Source organism: Zingiber officinale, unplaced genomic scaffold, assembly GCF_018446385.1.
Source record: "Zingiber officinale cultivar Zhangliang unplaced genomic scaffold, Zo_v1.1 ctg133, whole genome shotgun sequence".
Taxonomy (NCBI): Eukaryota; Viridiplantae; Streptophyta; class Magnoliopsida; order Zingiberales; family Zingiberaceae; genus Zingiber; species Zingiber officinale.
Window position 1 is genome coordinate 222,553 of NW_024589829.1, and position 19,720 is coordinate 242,272.

The 19,720-nt window shown below is 41.5% G+C and overlaps 3 protein-coding genes across 4 annotated transcripts; 2 read left to right on the forward strand and 1 right to left on the reverse strand.

The window, feature by feature from the left end:
- Window positions 1-425: 425 nt before the first annotated feature.
- LOC122036120 (novel plant SNARE 11-like) lies at window positions 426-14,403 on the reverse strand. 2 transcript variants are annotated; one of them, XM_042595334.1, is made up of 10 exons: window positions 14,280-14,403; window positions 3,919-4,011; window positions 3,413-3,506; window positions 3,278-3,315; window positions 2,752-2,834; window positions 1,919-1,998; window positions 1,459-1,515; window positions 1,256-1,348; window positions 1,078-1,152; window positions 426-647 (listed from the first exon to the last, which is right to left on the reverse strand). In XM_042595334.1, exons 2-10 carry the CDS (start codon window positions 3,933-3,935, stop codon window positions 573-575), a joined length of 612 nt encoding a protein of 203 aa, XP_042451268.1. In that variant the 5' UTR covers window positions 3,936-4,011; window positions 14,280-14,403; the 3' UTR covers window positions 426-572. The 2 variants fall into 2 exon arrangements, with proteins under 2 accessions (XP_042451268.1, XP_042451267.1); XM_042595333.1 differs by lacking the exon at window positions 14,280-14,403 and adding an exon at window positions 4,477-4,890.
- LOC122036121 (proteasome subunit alpha type-7-like) lies at window positions 5,109-14,622 on the forward strand. The gene is made up of 3 exons (XM_042595335.1): window positions 5,109-5,328; window positions 5,423-5,837; window positions 14,359-14,622. Exons 1-3 carry the CDS (start codon window positions 5,156-5,158, stop codon window positions 14,518-14,520), a joined length of 750 nt encoding a protein of 249 aa, XP_042451269.1. The 5' UTR covers window positions 5,109-5,155; the 3' UTR covers window positions 14,521-14,622.
- Window positions 14,623-15,720: 1,098 nt separating this feature from the next.
- Window positions 15,721-19,318, forward strand: LOC122036109 (rac-like GTP-binding protein 5). Its single transcript, XM_042595320.1, has 8 exons — window positions 15,721-16,263; window positions 16,879-16,966; window positions 17,068-17,177; window positions 17,287-17,350; window positions 18,595-18,659; window positions 18,758-18,823; window positions 18,926-19,050; window positions 19,138-19,318. Exons 1-7 carry the CDS (start codon window positions 16,165-16,167, stop codon window positions 19,025-19,027), a joined length of 594 nt encoding a protein of 197 aa, XP_042451254.1. The 5' UTR covers window positions 15,721-16,164; the 3' UTR covers window positions 19,028-19,050; window positions 19,138-19,318.
- Window positions 19,319-19,720: the final 402 nt, after the last annotated feature.

The following is a 19,720-nucleotide window of genomic DNA, read 5'->3' on the forward strand; positions in this document are numbered from 1 at the left end:
CTCCAAGGAATCTGTTGTGGTATGGTACGTGGTGATGATGATGTATGATCAAAGTGTGATTTAGCAAGTTAATCTTTGAAAATTTTAGTTTGTCGATCTTGCGTTGGTAGATAAGATTCAAGTTAACCTGATTCAAAATGGATTAATGAATATTTGAATAAAAATATAATTTCATTTAAATTTCTTAAATTATAAGTATTTTATCTAAGTTGATTAATTAAAGATTTTACTGTCAATTCTGATAATTCAAAAGGTTTTAATTTGGTTATGATCCCAATAAGAAAAAAAAAATCAATACGAAATAATTTTTCTCTAAAACAATAATTAGACTAAATAATATGGGTAAGCCGCGCATCATACAATTTAAATACAACAAAATATATATGTATATATATATACATTCATTCAATTTATTATATTGTCCCATTTTCACTTAAAATACATTCTTAACACAAGTATAAACAATCAGAGACAGGACTTAGTTTTATACTTCTACGATAAGTGCATTTTGGGAAGAAAAAAAAAGTTTTGAGGTTTGAGACAAAGAATTAAACCTTCAATTGACACAGATTTCACAGAAGCTTCCGACTTGCCGGAGGAGGAAGTCCAGGAATGTCCTGTATGTCTTTGTTATCTGGTTGCACAATCTAGAAAGATGACATGCTTTAGAAATCCAATGGTCAAACAGTGATGAAATTATAGATATTTTATCACAATCTGCTTAGACAAAAGAATTGCTTTATCATTTTCTCAAATCTAATCATTAATATAAAATGTTAAGATCATATGGAGAGTATGATTCTCATCTAAGCTTATAATTCTTCCTTGTTACTTCACAACCCAATATGCGAAAGTAAATTGAGATGTCACAATCTCTTCTTCCAGCTTAAGGCTCCTCCTCAATGTCACCATTCGCTTAGATGAGAGTTACTCATTGTGAGGCTGACTCAAAATGTTTCACTCCGAATTAACAGTAAAATTCGCTTATAAACTCATTAACTCAAAACTCTATTAAATTGGGTGTCTCACATTTGAATAAAAAATGTAACTATATAGATAGGCAAATAAATAACACACCTTGACGATTATGATAGCTATAACCCCCATTGTTATTAGGAAAAGCATTGCCATTATGCATTTGTCAGTTGCAATCTGAAAGTTGTTGGGTTGGAAATGGTTAAACACAAAATTAAAGGGCTAAAGATTGGACAATGGGAGAACCATAGTGATAACTGATGAGTGGCAGAGAAATAACCTGTCTGCCTAATTCCTTTGCGAGTTTGGATGCTTTCTTGATTGAGAAATGAATTGAATCCAGTTCGTTCACAATCCTACTCATTTGCTCAGTCTGGCATGTTTGGGAAATATCAAATCACTAGGAACGAATTGAAGAAGAACAGCTAATCTGTTCTAAATGGTACTCTGGAAATGGAAATTCTGACCTTGAGAATGGCATACCTGTGCCTTGAGAGCAGCTGTTGTTTCTGCTCCAACATTAATGGTTTCTTGAACAACCTATAACCAAAGTTCATTTATTTCAGAAGTTTCACAACCAGAAGCAGTTTGCGAAAATCACTGTCAGAATGATGAAATTTGTATTCTTAACGTTGAAAGTTTGTTAACAGTTGAAATTGGTAAATCAAGCTACCAATAGCAAGACAATAACTTGAGTTCCTATGCCAGACAAGGCTTTTTTTAGATTCCTCGATGAGATATACACTAACAAAGTCTATAATAAGAAATTGCAAGTCCAAACAATTTCCAAACAGGGTAGAGTAAGTATTGGATTAAACAAATATAGCTATAACAAGTAGTAGTAAATGAGAGAACAAAGTTGGAACTTTCAAGGAAGAAAAAGAATAGCCAATTATAACAGCCATTTGAACAATATGTGCAAGTCAGCAGAGGAATTCTCAACCTGCTTTGATCGCTCAATTGCTTCATCTGTTTCATCCATCATACGGTATCCAGTATCCATCAACTGCTCATTGGTCATAGCTGAAAAGCAATGAATAGGAGAATAAATCTTTTGGGGCCTTTTTATGTTCTCTATAATGAGACCTCAGAAAAATTAAATTTTAAAATTCAGGGAAACTGAAAAACCATTATTAAACGTGTAATCTTTCAAGGAAGCCCCTGTGAATAACTAAAATAGTTTTTATGCAAACTTTGTCAAAGGGTCTAGTTGTTTAGGCACAGTTATTAGTTCAATGATCATTGAAGCTTGATAACAAAAAAGTGTTACCATTCCGTTTTTCTAGTTTAAGTCCATTTTTGTGGCATAGATAAACACTGAAGTGTAAAGTTTAAATGGGATCTTAGTTGGTTCAGATTGAAATGCTTCTACTTAATATGGGAGACAAAAAATAAGAAATAGGATAGTTCACAAGAAAAATCAGGGAAAGGATAAACTAGGAAAATTCTATTAGAACGCTGTAGGTAGTAGAAATGGAAACCAAACTAAATACTCCATGTTTGGTGACATTGACGTTTTTTTATCAAGAATAAATGAAATTGCCCATAAAACCAAACAAGATTGAATGAAATTGCGTTAATATTTATTTATGAACTATTATGGTTTAGAAATGCCAGTGTGAATCAAATCAAGAAATGCTTACAAAATTGATGATTGCTCACTAATAATGCTAGATAATAATCACCTTTGTGCACCAGCAACAGACAAATTGTTGCTTAAGATCATAAATTCAACTGAAAAGATGTAGGCAATGGCATCAACTAAAGAAAACATACATGATGCCAATAGAACATTTTCTTCAGAATATACATCTTCACTACCACTGAAAGGATCAACTCGTTTATTTTCACTCGCATGCCTGAAAATATATTAACAATGAATTTAAAAGAATGCTGCACAAATGGAGGGAATTTTTCATGCATAGAAGGGAAAACAAGACAAACAACAAGAGGTCATGGTCGGGAGAAGAAATTGAAAACATTCCCATGATGGAATATATTTCACACGAAGCTTGATCAATTCCTCTCAAAGTAACTATATGCCTATATTCACTTTGAAATATACATAAGAATTGAGAGAGAGAGCAATAAAAATGTCTAACAATTCACAAATTTTGAAGAAAGTAATTTATCCAAATGTGCTTCCTAATTATTTCTTCATGACAAGAGGATGATTTTTTTTTTTTTTGGAAAGAGATATCAAGCTTCAATAAGTTTAATAAAAAACAGGAAATATACAGCATCAGAGGAGAAAATTATTATTATTATTATTATTTTAAAACAAAAAGGATAGAAAACTCACTGCTTCTTCATAGCAACATATGAGTTTAGTTCTTTGATCTGTAAAGAGAGAGAGAGATAAGATATCCACTACTAAGTTGTCAAGCAGTAAACAATGAAATGGCCAAATTGAGAACTTCAGTTAGCAAAAGGACACCATTGCTTGCTTTCTTTCATTCAACGCCTTTTTCGTATCAGGTGGATTTCTACTATCCTCTTCCTTCATGACTCTTTCAAACTCTTTGATGAGCCTAAGATGCCAAGATGAGAAGTTCCAGTCAGAATTAAGTATAATTATTAGAAAATATAATGTAAAAATAGAAGTCATTGCCTGATAATCCAGCTACACATTTTCAGAAAAATTCTTAGTTTATTTATATATTGTCTGTGAAAACCAAACAATTGGCAACTGTCGCAGATAATATCCAAATTGAACTTAAAAATATGAAAAGGTTCCTAGCCGAAGATTGCTCAGTCTACAAGGGTAGAGAAGCTTGTTCTAACATATCATAATAATGTCTTCCATGCCCAGTCAGTCACAAAGATGATGATTTATAATAAAACTTCAAAAAGAGATGCTGATAAATGAAACAAAAGATGAAGAAAGAGTGCAAATAAAATCATCAGAACCCTAACAAAAAATGAAGCTTTTCATAGATTTACCTCTTGCATTCCCTCATCTTGTCACTCAGTTCTTCTAACTGCCTGCTCTGTCTGCTTGGTTCTTTGATCTTTTGCAGCTTCTGAAATCCATTTCTGTTTGAAATTCAGTGAGAGTTAATTAGACATGATATTAAGCTTCCCCTATTCAGAAGGGCAAATTCTTCTCATTCTCTTCATCAAAAGTTCAATCATTATATTCCTCAACCTCCCTTTTTTATATTTATTTAATATAAAAGATCTCACATTGTTTCTCAAAACTATAATTAAGGATATGGAGCAGTTCAAAATAACTTCTTTTATCAAACCTATTCAACATATTCAATATAATGTTACAAAACATGATATAATTCATGAAAAAGAGAGGAGGATCAGACATTCGTTATGGAAGTCTTAGGATGTGTAGTAATTCAAGACCAACGATGTGCATCAGGAGAGACCAATATATGCACGGCCTAACAGAGATTTTCGCTCCAAAATAAATAATTAGAGATGCAAACTTCATTTCTTTCATCAAATAGAATGGCAACAGTACAATAAAAGAAGCTAAATCTTCCTTACGATAATGCGCGAAAGTTATCGTTGAGGTTGCCCTCAATTTGAGCCAGCTCCACGCTAATATCCTCCAAATCCATCTTTCCTGCCGGAACTCGTCGTCGACGAGAATTATCGGAAACAATCACAATGGCCGTCCGAGCCAACGACCCATCGAAGAACAACCGAAACCGAATCCTGGCAAGCAAAGTTTGCTCCCAGAAATCCGATTTCAACTTGCCTCGCCCATTCTGGTCCTCGCGCGCCGTACTCCGGCCTGCCTAAATCGGCGTGGAATCGACGTCGCCGTAGAAGCAGCCTCACGCGGTGACGCCCGATACGCCTCGTGACAGCGGCCGGAAAACGAGCGCAGCGAGGGGATTGGAGGGATCCACGCGCGGGTGTGTTGGGATCGCTCGCGCCACGGAGGGAGCTTGGAAATGGAAAATTTATTTAGTTTATTTCTAAATTAGTTTACGGTAATTAATAAAAAATAAACAAAAATGAATGCATATTTACAGTGTTTTTGTAAATAATAGTTTTATAAGGCGCTTTTGAGTAAAATGGCCGTTGAGCAATCTTTGGGGCGCTAAAATGGCCCAATTGGAAGGAGAGTGCAGGCCCGGCCCACATAACTCACCTTCTTCTCCAAGTAAACCCTCTTCAATAACAACAGCAGCAGAGCAACGAGACCCGATCGTATGTCATGGCTCGCTACGACCGCGCCATCACTGTATTCTCCCCCGATGGCCATCTCTTCCAGGTCGAGTACGCCCTAGAAGCAGTCCGCAAGGGTAACGCCGCCGTCGGCGTCCGTGGCACCGACGTTATCGTCCTCGGTGTGGAGAAGAAATCCACCCCGAAGCTCCAAGACTCCCGGTAATTGCCTACCCTTCTCCGGTTTTCGCGTCCGGTTTCTGCCTACTCATGTTAGGGGTTCTTACGGTCCATTTTCTCCCTGCCCGCTTCCCAGATCGGTGCGTAAGATCGTGAGCTTGGACACTCACATAGCGCTGGCATGCGCGGGGCTCAAGGCGGACGCTCGTGTGCTCATCAACCGGGCGCGGATCGAGTGCCAGAGCCACCGCCTCACCGTGGAGGATCCTGTCACGGTCGAGTATATCACTCGCTACATCGCCGGTCTGCAGCAGAAGTACACCCAGAGTGGCGGTGTACGACCCTTTGGGCTCTCGGCGCTCATCATTGGCTTTGACCCTTACTCTGGCGCGCCTGCGCTATACCAGACTGACCCGTCCGGAACTTTCTCGGCCTGGAAAGCAAATGCTACCGGAAGGAACTCGAATTCAATGCGGGAGTTCCTGGAAAAGAACTATAAGGAGACCTCCGGGCAGGAAACCGTGAAACTGGCTATTAGGGCACTACTTGAAGTAAGTTTGTTACTCACTTTCTCTTCATGGTTATGATATTGTCATGGGTTTACTATTGGTAAAGTTTTTTACTGATTAACGAATGTTTTATGTCTAATTGTCTCTAAGTAATAGTGCAACTCTTTGAGAATTCTCTGATCTTACCATTGCTCACATTCATTCTGCAGTTGGTTAATTGCGTCAACTGTTACTTTCAACTTTTGTTTGTTAAAGTTGCAAGCCAATAAAACACATTGCGGCTCTAGTTGCTACAGATTATGTTTTGGATTAGATAGTCAAGTGAGAACGTGGGAGATAATGAGAATATGAGATATACTTTAGGGCTCTTCGTAATAGATGAACATGCTTATTGTAAGAGCGAGTCTATCCTAGCTTCTTTGTCATATGCCTTCTGCGATGAATTTTCCAAATCAACGACTTGTTTGTATGTTTAGAATTTATCTTTTCATATTGAGATGCTAAAATATGGAGGTGTGATTTGAGACATTTTGAACGTATATAATCATAATAAGTTTATGAAGATGCTGTTGCCATTAACATTGTCGTACTGTAGGAAATTCGTGATATGGGAGATACAATTAACATCTATAATTGAAGTCAATAATCAGTGATGATCCTGTCCGAACCAGAAGTCAACAGACGCTGGGCACGTGGCGCTCTTCGGCTCGCTGATGTAGATCCCCCCCTGGTGGCGCGATGCTCCGGCTAACCTGCACAGAAGTCGAGCCGGGAAGGGGTTCCCGGCGGCGACCCTCCGACGCTCAAGTCAGGTAAGCTATGATGAACAAAGTGGCTTCCAAAGTCTCAGAATACGTACCCCCCGGCGAAACTTGAGGTTCTTTATATAGAGCTGGTGAAGGGTTTGGGCACGCGTACCTAGGTGCATACGTGTCCTCTGTCCTTTCCTAGGTATGCGGCTGTCAGAAAGCTTACCCGTCCTTTCCTAGGTATGCGGCTGTCAGAAAGCTTACCTGACCCATATCGCTATAGTCAAAGCATGCCCTCGATGGGACAGCAGAATCCCCTGTCACAAGATTTGGAGCATGGCACACACGTGAAACCTACCGATTGTCAGAGAAGAAATCCTCGGGTCTTTTCCCTTGCTCCAAACTTGTCGTCCGAGCGGACATCTCCCTCAACATCCGACCGGACATCCGCAGTGGTTTACTTGTTCTTTGTGGAGACTAATAAACAGGGTGGTCGGTCAAAAGGTCAGCTCGGTCTATGACCTTTTTAACTGAGCGTCGGAACCCCGATTTGACAGGGTGCCTTCCAACCATAAGTGCGAGCCGGCCGGACCCATCCGGGTATTCGATTCCATCGGCCGGCCGGCAATCCGGTCGGACCGGCCGTCTATGGTCGTCCGTCCGGTCGGATTACACTCCTCCCGGATGGGCGGCTACTCCGGTGACTTCCACTTGGCGTTGACATTGCAAGAGGGGGGGCCCGCTCTTACTACCGGATCACTTGCCTCCCCTTCAAGTCTAGTCGAAGGAGGCGAATAGTCCGACTGACTGGACTGTGAGTCTAGCCGAACGGCTCCTCCATGCTAATACTCTCCGCTCGTCTGCTATCACACCTTTGGCATTCGAGGTGCATTCTTGCAAGTGTTTTCCCCAGCCCTTCCATTCGGCCGCATATCATTCTGTGTTGCTAGTAAGAATCGCTTGTTATAAGCCGATCAGAACCTATATACCTCGAGTCTGAGCGGAACTTAGCGTCGGTCTCTCGATATTTAACGTCGGAGCTCGACGGCATGGATATTTATAGCCGGACGGCGCGGCTCTCGATCTTTAACGACGGAGCTCGTCGGTTCGTCCGCTCGGATTATTTATAGACGCCGGCTCGTCTCTCGATCTTTAACGACGGAGCTCGTCGATTCGTCCGCTCGGATTATTTATAGACGCCGGCTCGTCTCTCGATCTTTAACAACGGAGCTCGTCGGCACGGATGTTTATAGCCGGACGGCGCGGCTCTCGATCTTTAACGACGGAGCTCGTCGATTCGTCCGCTCGGATTATTTATAGACGCCGGCTCGTCTCTCGATCTTTAACGACGGAGCTCGTCGATTCGTCCGCTCGGATTATTTATAGACGCCAGCTCGTCTCGATCTTTAACGACGGAGCTCGTCGATTCGTCCGCCCGGATTATTGACGGCGGCTCGTCTCTCGATCTTTAACGCGAGCTCGTCGGTGCGGATATTTATAGCGGGGATCGCGACTCGATCTTTAACGACGGAGCTCGTCGATTCGTCCGCTCGGATTATTTAGACGCCGGCTCGTCTCGATCTTTAACGAGCTCGTCGGCGCGGATATTTATAGCCGGACGGCGGCTCTCGATCTTAACGACGGAGCTCGTCGATTCGTCCGCTCGAATTATAGGCGTCGGCTCGTCTCTCGATCTTTAACGGCTCGTCGGCACGGATGTTTATAACGGCGGCTCTCGATCTTTAACGACGGAGCTCGTCGATTTGTCCGCTCGGAGTATTTATAGACGCCGGCTCGTCTCTCGATCTTTAACGACGGAGCTCGTCGATTTGTCCGCTCGGAGTATTTATAGACGCCGGCTCGTCTCTCGATATTTAACGTCGGAGCTCGACGGCGCGGATATTTATAGCCGGACGGCGCGGCTCTCGATCTTTAACGACGGAGCTCGTCGATCCGCTCGGATTATTTGCGCGGCTCTCGATCTTTAACGACGGAGCTCGTCGGCGCGGATATTTATAGCCGGACGGCGCGGCTCTCGATCTTTAACGACGGAGCTCGTCGATTCGTCCGCTCGGATTATTTATAGACGCCGGCTCGTCTCTCGATCTTTAACGACGGAGCTCGTCGGCGCGGATATTTATAGCCGGACTGCGCGGCTCTCGATCTTTAACGACGGAGCTCGTCGATTCGTCCGCTCGGATTATTTATAGACGCCGGCTCGTCTCTCGATCTTTAACGACGGAGCTCGTCGGCGCGGATATTTATAGCCGGACGGCGCGGCTCTACGGTTTAACGTCTGGGCTAGACGGCCTTTAAGGCTAACTCCTTACCAGGTCGAGCGACCTTGGCTTTCCTTTCAGCAGAGAATACTCAATGTGCTTTCATCTTTCAACTTCCTGCATCGCAAGTACATAGGCGACCAAAAAGTATATAAATTTATATTTAGCGCACCTTTCACCCGACTTGGAGAACGTACGCTTAGCCGAACGGTTCAGGCTCTGCTTCGTCGAGCACTTTGGCTCGGATAATTTCCCTCCGTCCAGACGGTACGGGGCCTTCGATACTCGCGCGCTTGGTTCGACCCTTTTACCTCCGGCCGAACGGCGCGGGGCCTTTGTTCCTCGAGCGATTGGCTCGACCCATTCACCTCCGGCCGAGCGGCATGCTTTGTTTAAGTCCCGAAAATCGATGCAAACTCTCCACTTGCCGCCCGGCTTGGAGACTAATACTACGTTAGCCAGCCAGCTCGGGAACTGCACTTCGCGTATGTGGCCGGCCTCCAGAAGTTTTTCTACTTCCGCCCGGATGATGGCATTCTGCTCGGCACTGAAATCCCTTTTTCTCTGCTTTACTGGCCGAGCGTCCGGTCGGACATGCAACTCATGCTGCGCTAGGCTCGGCGAAATTCCGGGCAACTCATGTGTCGACCAGACGAAAACATCATGATTTCGTTGGAGGCATTGGATCAGCTCCTCCTTCTGCTCCTCCTCCAGATCAGAAGCGATAAAAGTCGTGGCCTCCGATCGGGTCGGATGGATCTGAACCTCCTCCTTTTCATCATAAATTAAAGCAGGAGGTTTCTCGGTTATGGCGTGTACCTCGATTCGGGGCGCCTTCCGAGCGGAACAAGCTTCTGCTCGGACCATCTCTATATAGCACCGCCGAGCTGCTAGCTGATCTCCACGTACTTCTCCTACTTTGTCCTCCACGGGGAACTTTATCTTCTGGTGGAAGGTTGAGACAACCGCTCGGAATTCGCCGAGCGCCGGTCGTCCCAAAATGACGTTGTAGGACGAAGGAGAGTCTACCACCACGAAGTTTATTGCCCTGGTCCTCCTGAGCGGCTCTTCTCCCAATGAAGTAGCCAGCCGAATTTGTCCGACTGGCTGAACTTCGTTGCCCGTAAACCCGTAGAGCGGGGTCGTCATGGGAAGCAGCTCGGCTTGATCAATTTGCAGCTGATCGAACGCCTTCTTGAATATGATGTTGACTGAGCTCCCTGTGTCAACAAATATGCGGTGAATAGTATAATTTGCTATTACCGCTTTAATGAGCAGCGGGGCACTTCTACTCCTTCTAAATCTCCGGACCAGTGATTTCCGGTCCACTTGCCCGCTCTTGGCTACTGATGCGTGGATCTGCGGTGTCGAACGCCCGCCTTCGGCTCGGTTGAGTCTCCCGGTCGGCCCGCCAGCAATAACGTTGATCTCGCCCGGGGAAGTATTGCTCCTGTTTTCCTCTTCCCGAGTGGACGGTCGTGACCGTTCTCTGGACGCCCGGCGATTCTCCTGTCTCGGAGATCTGTGCCGATCGGGTGTCTGTTGATGTCGCCTTTCGGTGCGGGCCCGGTCGGCTTCATGGGTCCTTTGTCTCCTGTCGATGGGAGGAGACCGTCGTTCGGCTTTCCTGGGAACGGGATTAGCCACGAAGGGAAGACTTCGACAATCCCTCGTGTTGTGCGTATCCGTCTGGTGGAAGGAGCAGAACATAGGGGTCCACCTCTTCTTTGGCTTGGGCCGAGCGGCAGCCACTTCTTGTACGTGCGTCCTGGCGTGGGGGGATCGGATTGCTTCGGCTCTCGGTCCTCTAGGTGGCTGCTGAGCGGCGTGCTGTTTCCGCTCGGCATGAATAGGTGCCCGCTCGATAGGAGTTTCCTTTTTCCGGGCAGCTTGTGCTTCTTCCACGTTTATGTATTCGTTGGCCCGATGTAGCATATGATCATAATCTCGGGGCGGCTTTCGGATGAGCGACCGGAAGAAGTCCCCATCCACAAGGCCCTGCGTGAAGGCATTCATCATTGTCTCCGATGTGGCCGTTGGGATATCCATCGCCACTTGGTTGAATCGCTGGATGTAGGCTCGAAGCGATTCTCTCGACTCTTGCTTGATGGCAAACAAGCTGACACTTGTCTTATGATAACGCCGACTGCTAGCGAAATGGTGGAGGAAGGCCGTTCGGAAGTCCTTGAAGCTAGTGATGGATCCGTCCGGCAACCTCCGAAACCACCGTTTAGCCGATCCCGAGAGAGTTGTAAGGAAGACGCGGCACTTTACTCCATCTGTATACTGATGGAGCGTAGCTGTGTTATCGAACTTACCCAGATGATCATCCGGGTCCGTTGTTCCGTTGTACTCGCCGATCGTCGGAGGCACGTAGTGCTTGGGTAGAGGGTCTCGCAGAATAGCCTCCGAGAATTGGCGATTGATCCGCTCGGGAGATGAGTCCGTCCGGGGAGCTTTTCCTTTTCTGTCATCCCGCCTGGGCATTTCGTCTGAAGAAGAGCCTCTACCTCTTCGAGCTGGTGCGGCTTCAGGAGTGCGAAATAAGGCCCGGTGGAATGCGACGGTGGCTGGAGGTGCTTCCGCTCGGCCACCCGACGCAGATGTTGCTTGTTGCTCCGGTCGTTCGGCCGCTGCTTTCTGTTTTTGTTCTACAAGTTTGGCGGCCCTTATCTCGACCAGAGCTTCGAGTTCTTCCGTCGAAAGCGCCACCGTGTGTTGTCGTCCAGCCTCGTCCATTGTTCTTGTTCAAATGCAGGAGCGTTCCCACAGACGGCGCCAAATTGATCCTGTCCGAACCAGAAGTCAACAGACGCTGGGCACGTGGCGCTCTTCGGCTCGCTGATGTAGATCCCCCCCTGGTGGCGCGATGCTCCGGCTAACCTGCACAGAAGTCGAGCCGGGAAGGGGTTCCCGGCGGCGACCCTCCGACGCTCAAGTCAGGTAAGCTATGATGAACAAAGTGGCTTCCAAAGTCTCAGAATACGTACCCTCCGGCGAAACTTGAGGTTCTTTATATAGAGCTGGTGAAGGGTTTGGGCACGCGTACCTAGGTGCATACGTGTCCTCTGTCATTTCCTAGGTATGCGGCTGTCAGAAAGCTTACCTGACCCATATCGCTATAGTCAAAGCATGCCCTCGATGGGACAGCAGAATCCCCTGTCACAAGATTTGGAGCATGGCACACACGTGAAACCTACCGATTGTCAGAGAAGAAATCCTCGGGTCTTTTCCCTTGCTCCAAACTTGTCGTCCGAGCGGACATCTCCCTCAACATCCGACCGGACATCCGCAGTGGTTTACTTGTGCTTTGTGGAGACTAATAAACAGGGGTGCTTTATGACTGTGGTTGGTCAGAAGGTCAGCTCGGTCCATGACCTTTTTAACTGAGCGTCGGAACCCCGATTTGACAGGGTGCCTTCCAACCATAAGTGCGAGCCGGCCGGACCCATCCGGGTATTCGATTCCATCGGCCGGCCGGCAATCCGGTCGGACCGGCCGTCTATGGTCGTCCGTCCGGTCGGATTACACTCCTCCCGGATGGGCGGCTACTCCGGTGACTTCCACTTGGCGTTGACATTGCAAGAGGGGGGGGGGCCGCTCTTACTACCGGATCAAGTGAGATAAAATAAATAATAAATAAAAGGTGACTGACACTGAAGCATGGCATCTTTCAAGTTTTATTATAACTGCAACATGTTTTCTTGTGGAGGCAATTGATAACTGATGAGAGTGTAAATAGAAAAAAAAATGAAGTTTAAGTTGATGTTTAGAAACTTAAGATTTTAATATAAAGTAGAACTAAAGTTGAATGCATGAAATGTAATTTCAAAGATAGGAAGAGAAACTACAATTCTTAAGACGGATGGATATAAACTTATTGTTGAACAGTGTTAAATATCATGTTGGATCCGTTAATAAAAATCAGGCCATCAAAAGATAAAATCTCTTTAATGATTGAAAGAAAAGAAGCTTCTGAAATTGTATGTAATCTTCTTGTTCTCAGACTATAAAAGAAAGTTTAAGACTATAGTACAAGCAATCATATTTTGTTGGTCAAAGTTTTGGACAATACAAATACAAGACATTGAGAAATTTCAGAGTATCACAGATGAGAAGGTAAGATAGATGTACAGAGTTATTGGAAAAATAACACAAAGTATTAATATACTCAAGCAATTAGTTTTATCACCAACAGAAAGTAGTTTCAAATAATACAAATGTATAAAGATAACTATTAGGTTTTATAGAGAGACGTGTTGACATGTTCCTAGGAAGGTTGGATGGAGTAGACAAAGACAAATATTCTATTTAAGTTAATTAAAATTGATTTAAAATATTTAGATATTATTTCATATAGAGGCATTGAGTTCAATGGAATGGAAAGATGAGATCCATGTGCTTAACCCCAAATAAAGCACAACTTGTTATTGTATATTTATGAAGACAACATGATACATCAATTGTTCAATATAGCTAAAACCACTATTGGATGATAATGTGTGTCATTTTATTGATTTGTGCTTTTGTTAGTCATATATCTCTCTATCTGTAGAAGTTTAGCCTTCATTTTATTAGGTAGATTTTGAATAGTATGAACCACTATTGTGTTGGAGGACAAATGATATTTACCATGTATAATTCCTATATTTCTTAGTAATATCCTGATCATATTGAGCGTGAATATCAACATTTAGAACATCATCAAGAGCTATAATTGGAGAATTATAGCCATAATCAAGTAGAGAGGACGCCTTTTTATCTGAATAATTGTGCATTGTTAAAAAAATATAAATGCAAAGGTTCACAATTGTGATTGCACATACTTTATTTAAATCATGTATATATTATCTCAATTCTCAATAGTGTGTTTATCTCCTATAGTATAGTAACATAATGACCATCACTAACAATAATAACCTGTTTTAATTTCTAAACCTTACAAACAAGGTCCTTCAAAATTGATCACTTTCAACTTATTTACTATTATCTAATAATTTATTATTGTCTTTTTGCCATTTTGAGATGACATTTGACTGTAAGAAAAATAACTAAAAGTAGAAGTTATATATAATTAGATAATTGCTGGAACTAGAATAAAACATTTTAACTATATATAACTTTAACCAAACATTATTAACTCCTATTTGTTCTACCTATGGAACTTCCAAGTGCTACAATAACATCGTTTTTAGACCTGAACAGAGCCACCATGAAGGTCCCTTGTAGAGCTGCCCTTGGATGAAGGGAGCCTGCAGTACTATAGGGGATTGAACATGCCTGGGTCATATTGTACTCGGGTGGTAAGTTGGAATTTGATCTAGAAAATGTGTAGCTTGTGTGAAACCGACACAACTTCGGTAGTTACTTAGGGCATGAAAGCTGTGCAGTTGTCATCTATGATGAATGCAAAGAAAACAAATATTTTGCCTATTGAAAGTTACCAGATTTCTTACCATGAGACACCCTCCAATACAAAAAGAAAGCATGGACTCTCATTCAAACTTTGATGATGATGATGATTTTGCTATTTAGGTGGTGGAGAGCGGAGGAAAGAACATAGAAATTGCAGTGATGACCAAAGAACAGGGTCTTCGTCAACTTGAAGAATCTGAGATAGATGCTATTGTTGCTGAGATAGAGGCAGAGAAAGCTGCAGCTGAGGCTGCAAAGAAGGCCCCATCTAAAGATTCCTAAATTTGTATGTTCTCGTGATTTGTTATCGAATTTGAAGCTTTCAATTTGTATGTGAATTTATCTAAACTTCATTTGTTCCCTATAATTAAGTTTGTCGTGCAAGCCAGTGGAACTTCCTGCTAGGGTCGGTTATTACCAATTGCACTTTTTTTATTCTCATAGTTACAAAGAGAGATGGGTCTTTCTTTCTTTTTTTTTCTTGAATTGAAATGAGTTTTTTGTTATAATTGATTTTGTATCATCATTAGATCTTTTTTCTAATGATCAAAATTACTTACAATTACGTTCATAAAAATATAAAAAGTCCATGGGTTCTTGATAATATTGGAGCAAAAGTAATACTGCAGGCGGGTAGGGTTCTTGATAATATATACAATAAGGAGGTTGAACTAATTCTTAGCTAAAGCTCATAAAGTTACTGAAATAATATTATAATTATCCTCCAAACATCTTTTTAATTAATTCCTTATAAAGATAAGAACCTGACCTATGTTAGGAGGGGAAAAAAACTAGAGATCAACCCTCAAAATATGACATTGCACCGCGAATATGAACAACAATACTCATAGTTAAAATATAAGATAAATTAAAAAATTATGATAGTCAATATACACTATTTTTTTAAAATTTTATATTAATTGGACTATATTGATTGCATTGGCCGGTCCAATACAATATTCATAGCATTGCTATATAGTCTACTGAAACTTACCTAATCTTCCAACTCAAATAACTACTACAATATCGTTTAGGTTTATTGTCTTGTCCTTACACATGCATGCTCATCAATGTGGTCACGACTTACAAGTGAGTTAGGTTACAACTCCACGTGACCTCATTTAATTTAGTGTTTTTTTATGGCTTACTTTAATCGGTTGAATGATATAGATTTTCGTACGGCTCGTGAGCTGAAATGTCTAAATTAGGCACAGAGTTAACACCTTCAACCAATACGCCAATTTATCATCTAAAATCAGTGCATATGTTACCTCTTCAATATTCCATTAACAATTTTTATTTTATTTTTAAAATGCTTATTTATCCATTAACAAATTGTGAGCGGTTTAAGTAATAGTTTGAAAGGATAAAATAGGTATTTTGCTCAAGGAAATAATAAAATAGACATTTTATGGAGTTTTTTTTTTATATTATGAAATATCATCCCAATAAAATATAAGGGCCAAATCAAAAAATATGGCGTTTTAGGGACGGGAATTTAAAAATGGAAGGGAAGCAAAGTGATTGGGCATATTAGCTGGTGCGGTGGCGTTTTCACCCACCGCTTCCGCCGCACCGTTTCCCGGCCATACTCCCTCCCTCTCTCTAACTTCCCCAAACCCAAAAGCGCTCCTTTTCCCTCTCTCCTCGCCAACTCCGGTAACTAGACAAAGGGAAAAACGAGAGCTTCTTGGCAGATCTGTGTGGGATTAGGGTTGTTGCTCCTTTCTGATCTGCGTGCTTGTTGTCGTCAATGGAGGTGGACTTCGCTTTGGCTGCGCGATGTGAACTTGGAGAAGCAGCCGGAGGTGGAAGATAGGAGGAGAGCGATCGAAGGGAGGAGTTTTTTTTTTCTTTTGACTTTTCTTTGTGTTTCTGGTGAATTTTAGTGCCATTGGAGGGTAGAGGAGGAGATCGGTGAAGGAGATGAGTGCTTCGAGGTTTATTAAGTGCGTCACTGTGGGAGACGGCGCCGTGGGCAAGACCTGCATGCTTATCTCCTACACCAGCAACACTTTCCCAACTGTAAGTAACGTAAAGATGTTGACGCTGTTACTCTAGAAAAAAATATACTAGAAAATGGTAATCTTGTTCTTATCAGTATTAGACGGTTCTTGTGCTGAGACAGTTTTTGGATTTATTGTTTCTATGTCAATTATTTTGGAAAAGGGAACAGTCAATTCTCGATCCATGATTCCTGTGATTTTCCTTTTTACTGGTCACTTTGAAAAATAATAATCAATTCAAGGATCTGGAGATGCCAGAAATGTTCGTTGATTGGTTAAAAAACTTGCAGAATTTTATTTTATTTTTTACTTTGCTGAATTGTAGGAATAGTCCTCCATCGCATGCAAATCATTGTGGTATTTTGTGTTTGATTACTTATTTTGTTTTCTATATTGTGGTGGACAAATATTGAAAATGTGACTCATTTAGTTGTTCAACCAAGCATTCTATCCAGCTCTTATTTTAGGTTACTTCAGAACATAAATTCAATCTTTTTAAGTGAGAAAAATAGCTATATTGTCACAAAATGGTTGCTACTGATATTTACAATTTCATAGATGAAAAATGTTGGGAAAGGGTATTTAAGCTTCATTTTACAGACATTTATGTTTCTACTTTCTCTCTTCTGGACAGGATTATGTTCCTACAGTTTTTGACAATTTCAGTGCCAATGTCGTGGTGGATGGTAGCACGGTTAACTTAGGTCTGTGGGATACTGCAGGTAATATAAATCACCTTCTTTTCTTCCTGCTTATTATCTTCCTTTTCTTATTTACACCTGTTTTCTTTAAGCCTTGAATAATATCTTCGTCATTTGAACAGGCCAAGAGGATTACAATCGATTGAGACCTTTGAGCTATCGTGGTGCTGATGTTTTCTTGCTTGCCTTCTCTCTCATTAGCAAAGCCAGCTATGAAAATGTTGCAAAGAAGGTGTTGCGCTGTTTGCCTTTGCTACTACTTTATTAAGGCATTTAAAGTTTTCGCCAAAGGCGTAAGTCTTAATGATTTACTGATGTTTTGTACTGGTTATCATTTCCAGTGGATACCTGAGCTGAGGCACTATGCACCTGGTGTGCCGATAATTCTTGTTGGAACAAAGCTGGGTAATGTTGATTTACTGTGATACTCCAGTACTTAGAATATAATCTTTTGCGGTACATTCATTGGTAAGGGTATGTATCTTGTGTATATTTATTCTGGTATTGTCATCATATTTATCATATTATTTGACTTGTTGCTTGTAAGCCTCCTACTCCCTTTGGGTATTGATAAAAGATTTAGTATGAGAAATTGGATTCCTGTAACGGTAAATTCACTAGGATGCATTATAATCTTTTGCATTAAAGGTTCTCTATAGGTGGCAGGCAATTGATATTAGCCGAGGAAATTTTTGATGGTCGTTGTCTTCCTTTTTTGTCAGTGCATAATTGTTTAGATAATTACACATCTACCAGAACAAACTATTGCGTTTGGAAGTCAAGTTGGCTAATATTGACTGAGACTTTAGTTGACTTAGTTTTTGCTTTAATTTAAAGCTAGAAACACATGTTAGTGAAGTAATTCTTGGCACAATTACTCTTTTCTATTCTGGAACCACATTACACAGCTGTTTGTCCTTTTAGCAGGGAGTTTGACCCACCATTTTGGGTTCACATAGTTGGTTCTTTTCACATGGAATCACTATGGTATTCTATTACACTACGTTCTAAGGTCGTCGAGGTATCTTTTATGTCATGTTTTCCATCTGAGCGAAATAGAAGAGGTTCCATGATGGATGAGAATGCCAAAGGTTTTGTAGCTAGCTACCAAAGAATGTTAACAAAATCACTTGAGGGTTGAACTTTCTGATCCACCATTTACACACTGGGATGGCAGTGCATTTTATGAAATATATTGATTTCAGTAAGTACCTACGGTTCTTGAAAAAGGTCTATCTTAAGCTTGGGAAGGAGGTCCAGGTGATTATCAATGACATAAAGCTACTAGTAATTGGAAAAGATCAGCAAAAATAGGAGACAGATTTAGAACTATTATATGGGGTTTGGGGGATTAAACTTGCATCTTTAGGTCCAGATTGACGAACCAAAAGAGCTTGCTATAGAGCAAAAACATCTACTATCAACCTAGTTATCTTTGTAATCTCTCTAAGTTGGAAATACAAATCTAAAATGCATCAACTGGTGAGCATTTCATTGTTTTTCAGTTTCTGTTGCTCAAAACCTATTATTTGATGTGTATGATACTGGCTGATTTTCTGCTTACAAAAAAGATTATTCTGGCTGTTGGACTCCAAATTCTGTCATCTTGTATCTTTTCCAATCTGACATTGCAATCGATTTGTTGGCAGATCTTCGGGATGATAAACAATTTTTCATTGATCACCCAGGAGCTGTTCCTATAAGTAGTGCTCAGGTAATTCGATTAAATTCCTTCATCAAAAACTGTATCTTTTCTCTATGCAACCCGTGGAGTCGCTTAGAATACTTGGGGCAAATCTGATAATGTTCTAGGGCGAGGAACTGCAGAAGCAAATAGCCGCGGCCGCTTACTTGGAATGCAGTTCAAAGACTCAGCAAGTAACATATTCTCCTCCTCAGTTGTCCCATTCCATGAATTAACTGCATTCTCATTTGTTTTTTGATTATTTACTGCCCTGAAAAAAAAAAACTGTGACATAGAACGTCAAGGCAGTCTTCGATGCGGCTATCAAGATTGTTCTTCAACCACCCAAGCAAAAGAAGAAGAAGAAGAAGCAACATAAAAATTGTTCTATATTGTAAGAGTCAACTCAAGTGCACAAAAGGTAACGTCTAGTTTAACACTTTCAAGTTCAAGGATTCCGGAATGATGTTATATGAACATTATCTAAAAGGTGTTTTCAAATCATCAGCTGGCTTGTGGATGATCTGCAACATGGTACAACAGTCGCATATACTTACGATTAGGGAATTGTCGTTTGAATGTAGTTTGGTTGCAGAAACATGGCGCTGAGTTTATAGAATATGCTATCAATCACTTGAATGTATTGAGAACTAGATTGTTTACCTTAATCTATGCTATGTTCCCTCTTATTGATATTGTAACAACCTGTGACATGCTGTGTTTACTTCGAGGGAGGCACAATCTTTACTTGAAAGATGTTCTTCCTAAAATTTAAAAAAAAACAAGTAATTTTCTTGTCCTCTGTGATTTTACAACCAATCTTGTCTTTCTTAACAATCCTTCGCCATCGAGCTCAGCCATGGGTATCACAATTACTTTCTGTTTACTACTTTCGATTTTTTTTTTCCATATTTTTTCTCAATTTCTAGGCCCACCACAATGAAGACGTGCCTTTGAAGTTAAGGAATATGCAGAAAGTCAATCCATATCAGAAAGCTCCAATCGATTAATTAGTCATTGAGAATTAATTTTTTTCATTCTTCCTAATCGACAACATAAACTCGACATCAGTTCTTAATTGCACTGACAGG

Bases quoted from the DNA above. Each gene is read 5' to 3' on its own strand.
- LOC122036109 (XM_042595320.1), top strand. From the start codon at position 16,165: ATGAGTGCTTCGAGGTTTATTAAGTGCGTCACTGTGGGAGACGGCGCC. The intron at 16,264-16,878 runs GTAAGTAACGTA...TCTTCTGGACAG, and splicing joins CCAGCAACACTTTCCCAACT to GATTATGTTCCTACAGTTTT. The intron at 18,824-18,925 runs GTAACATATTCT...ACTGTGACATAG, and splicing joins GCAGTTCAAAGACTCAGCAA to AACGTCAAGGCAGTCTTCGA.
- LOC122036121 (XM_042595335.1), top strand. From the start codon at position 5,156: ATGGCTCGCTACGACCGCGCCATCACTGTATTCTCCCCCGATGGCCAT. The intron at 5,329-5,422 runs GTAATTGCCTAC...CCCGCTTCCCAG, and splicing joins CCGAAGCTCCAAGACTCCCG to ATCGGTGCGTAAGATCGTGA. The intron at 5,838-14,358 runs GTAAGTTTGTTA...TTTGCTATTTAG, and splicing joins CTATTAGGGCACTACTTGAA to GTGGTGGAGAGCGGAGGAAA.
- LOC122036120 (XM_042595333.1), bottom strand. From the start codon at position 4,550: ATGGATTTGGAGGATATTAGCGTGGAGCTGGCTCAAATTGAGGGCAAC. The intron at 3,507-3,918 runs GTAAATCTATGA...TTGGCATCTTAG, and splicing joins AAGATGAGGGAATGCAAGAG to GCTCATCAAAGAGTTTGAAA. The intron at 1,999-2,751 runs GTATGTTTTCTT...ATTGCTTTTCAG, and splicing joins AAATGTTCTATTGGCATCAT to CTATGACCAATGAGCAGTTG.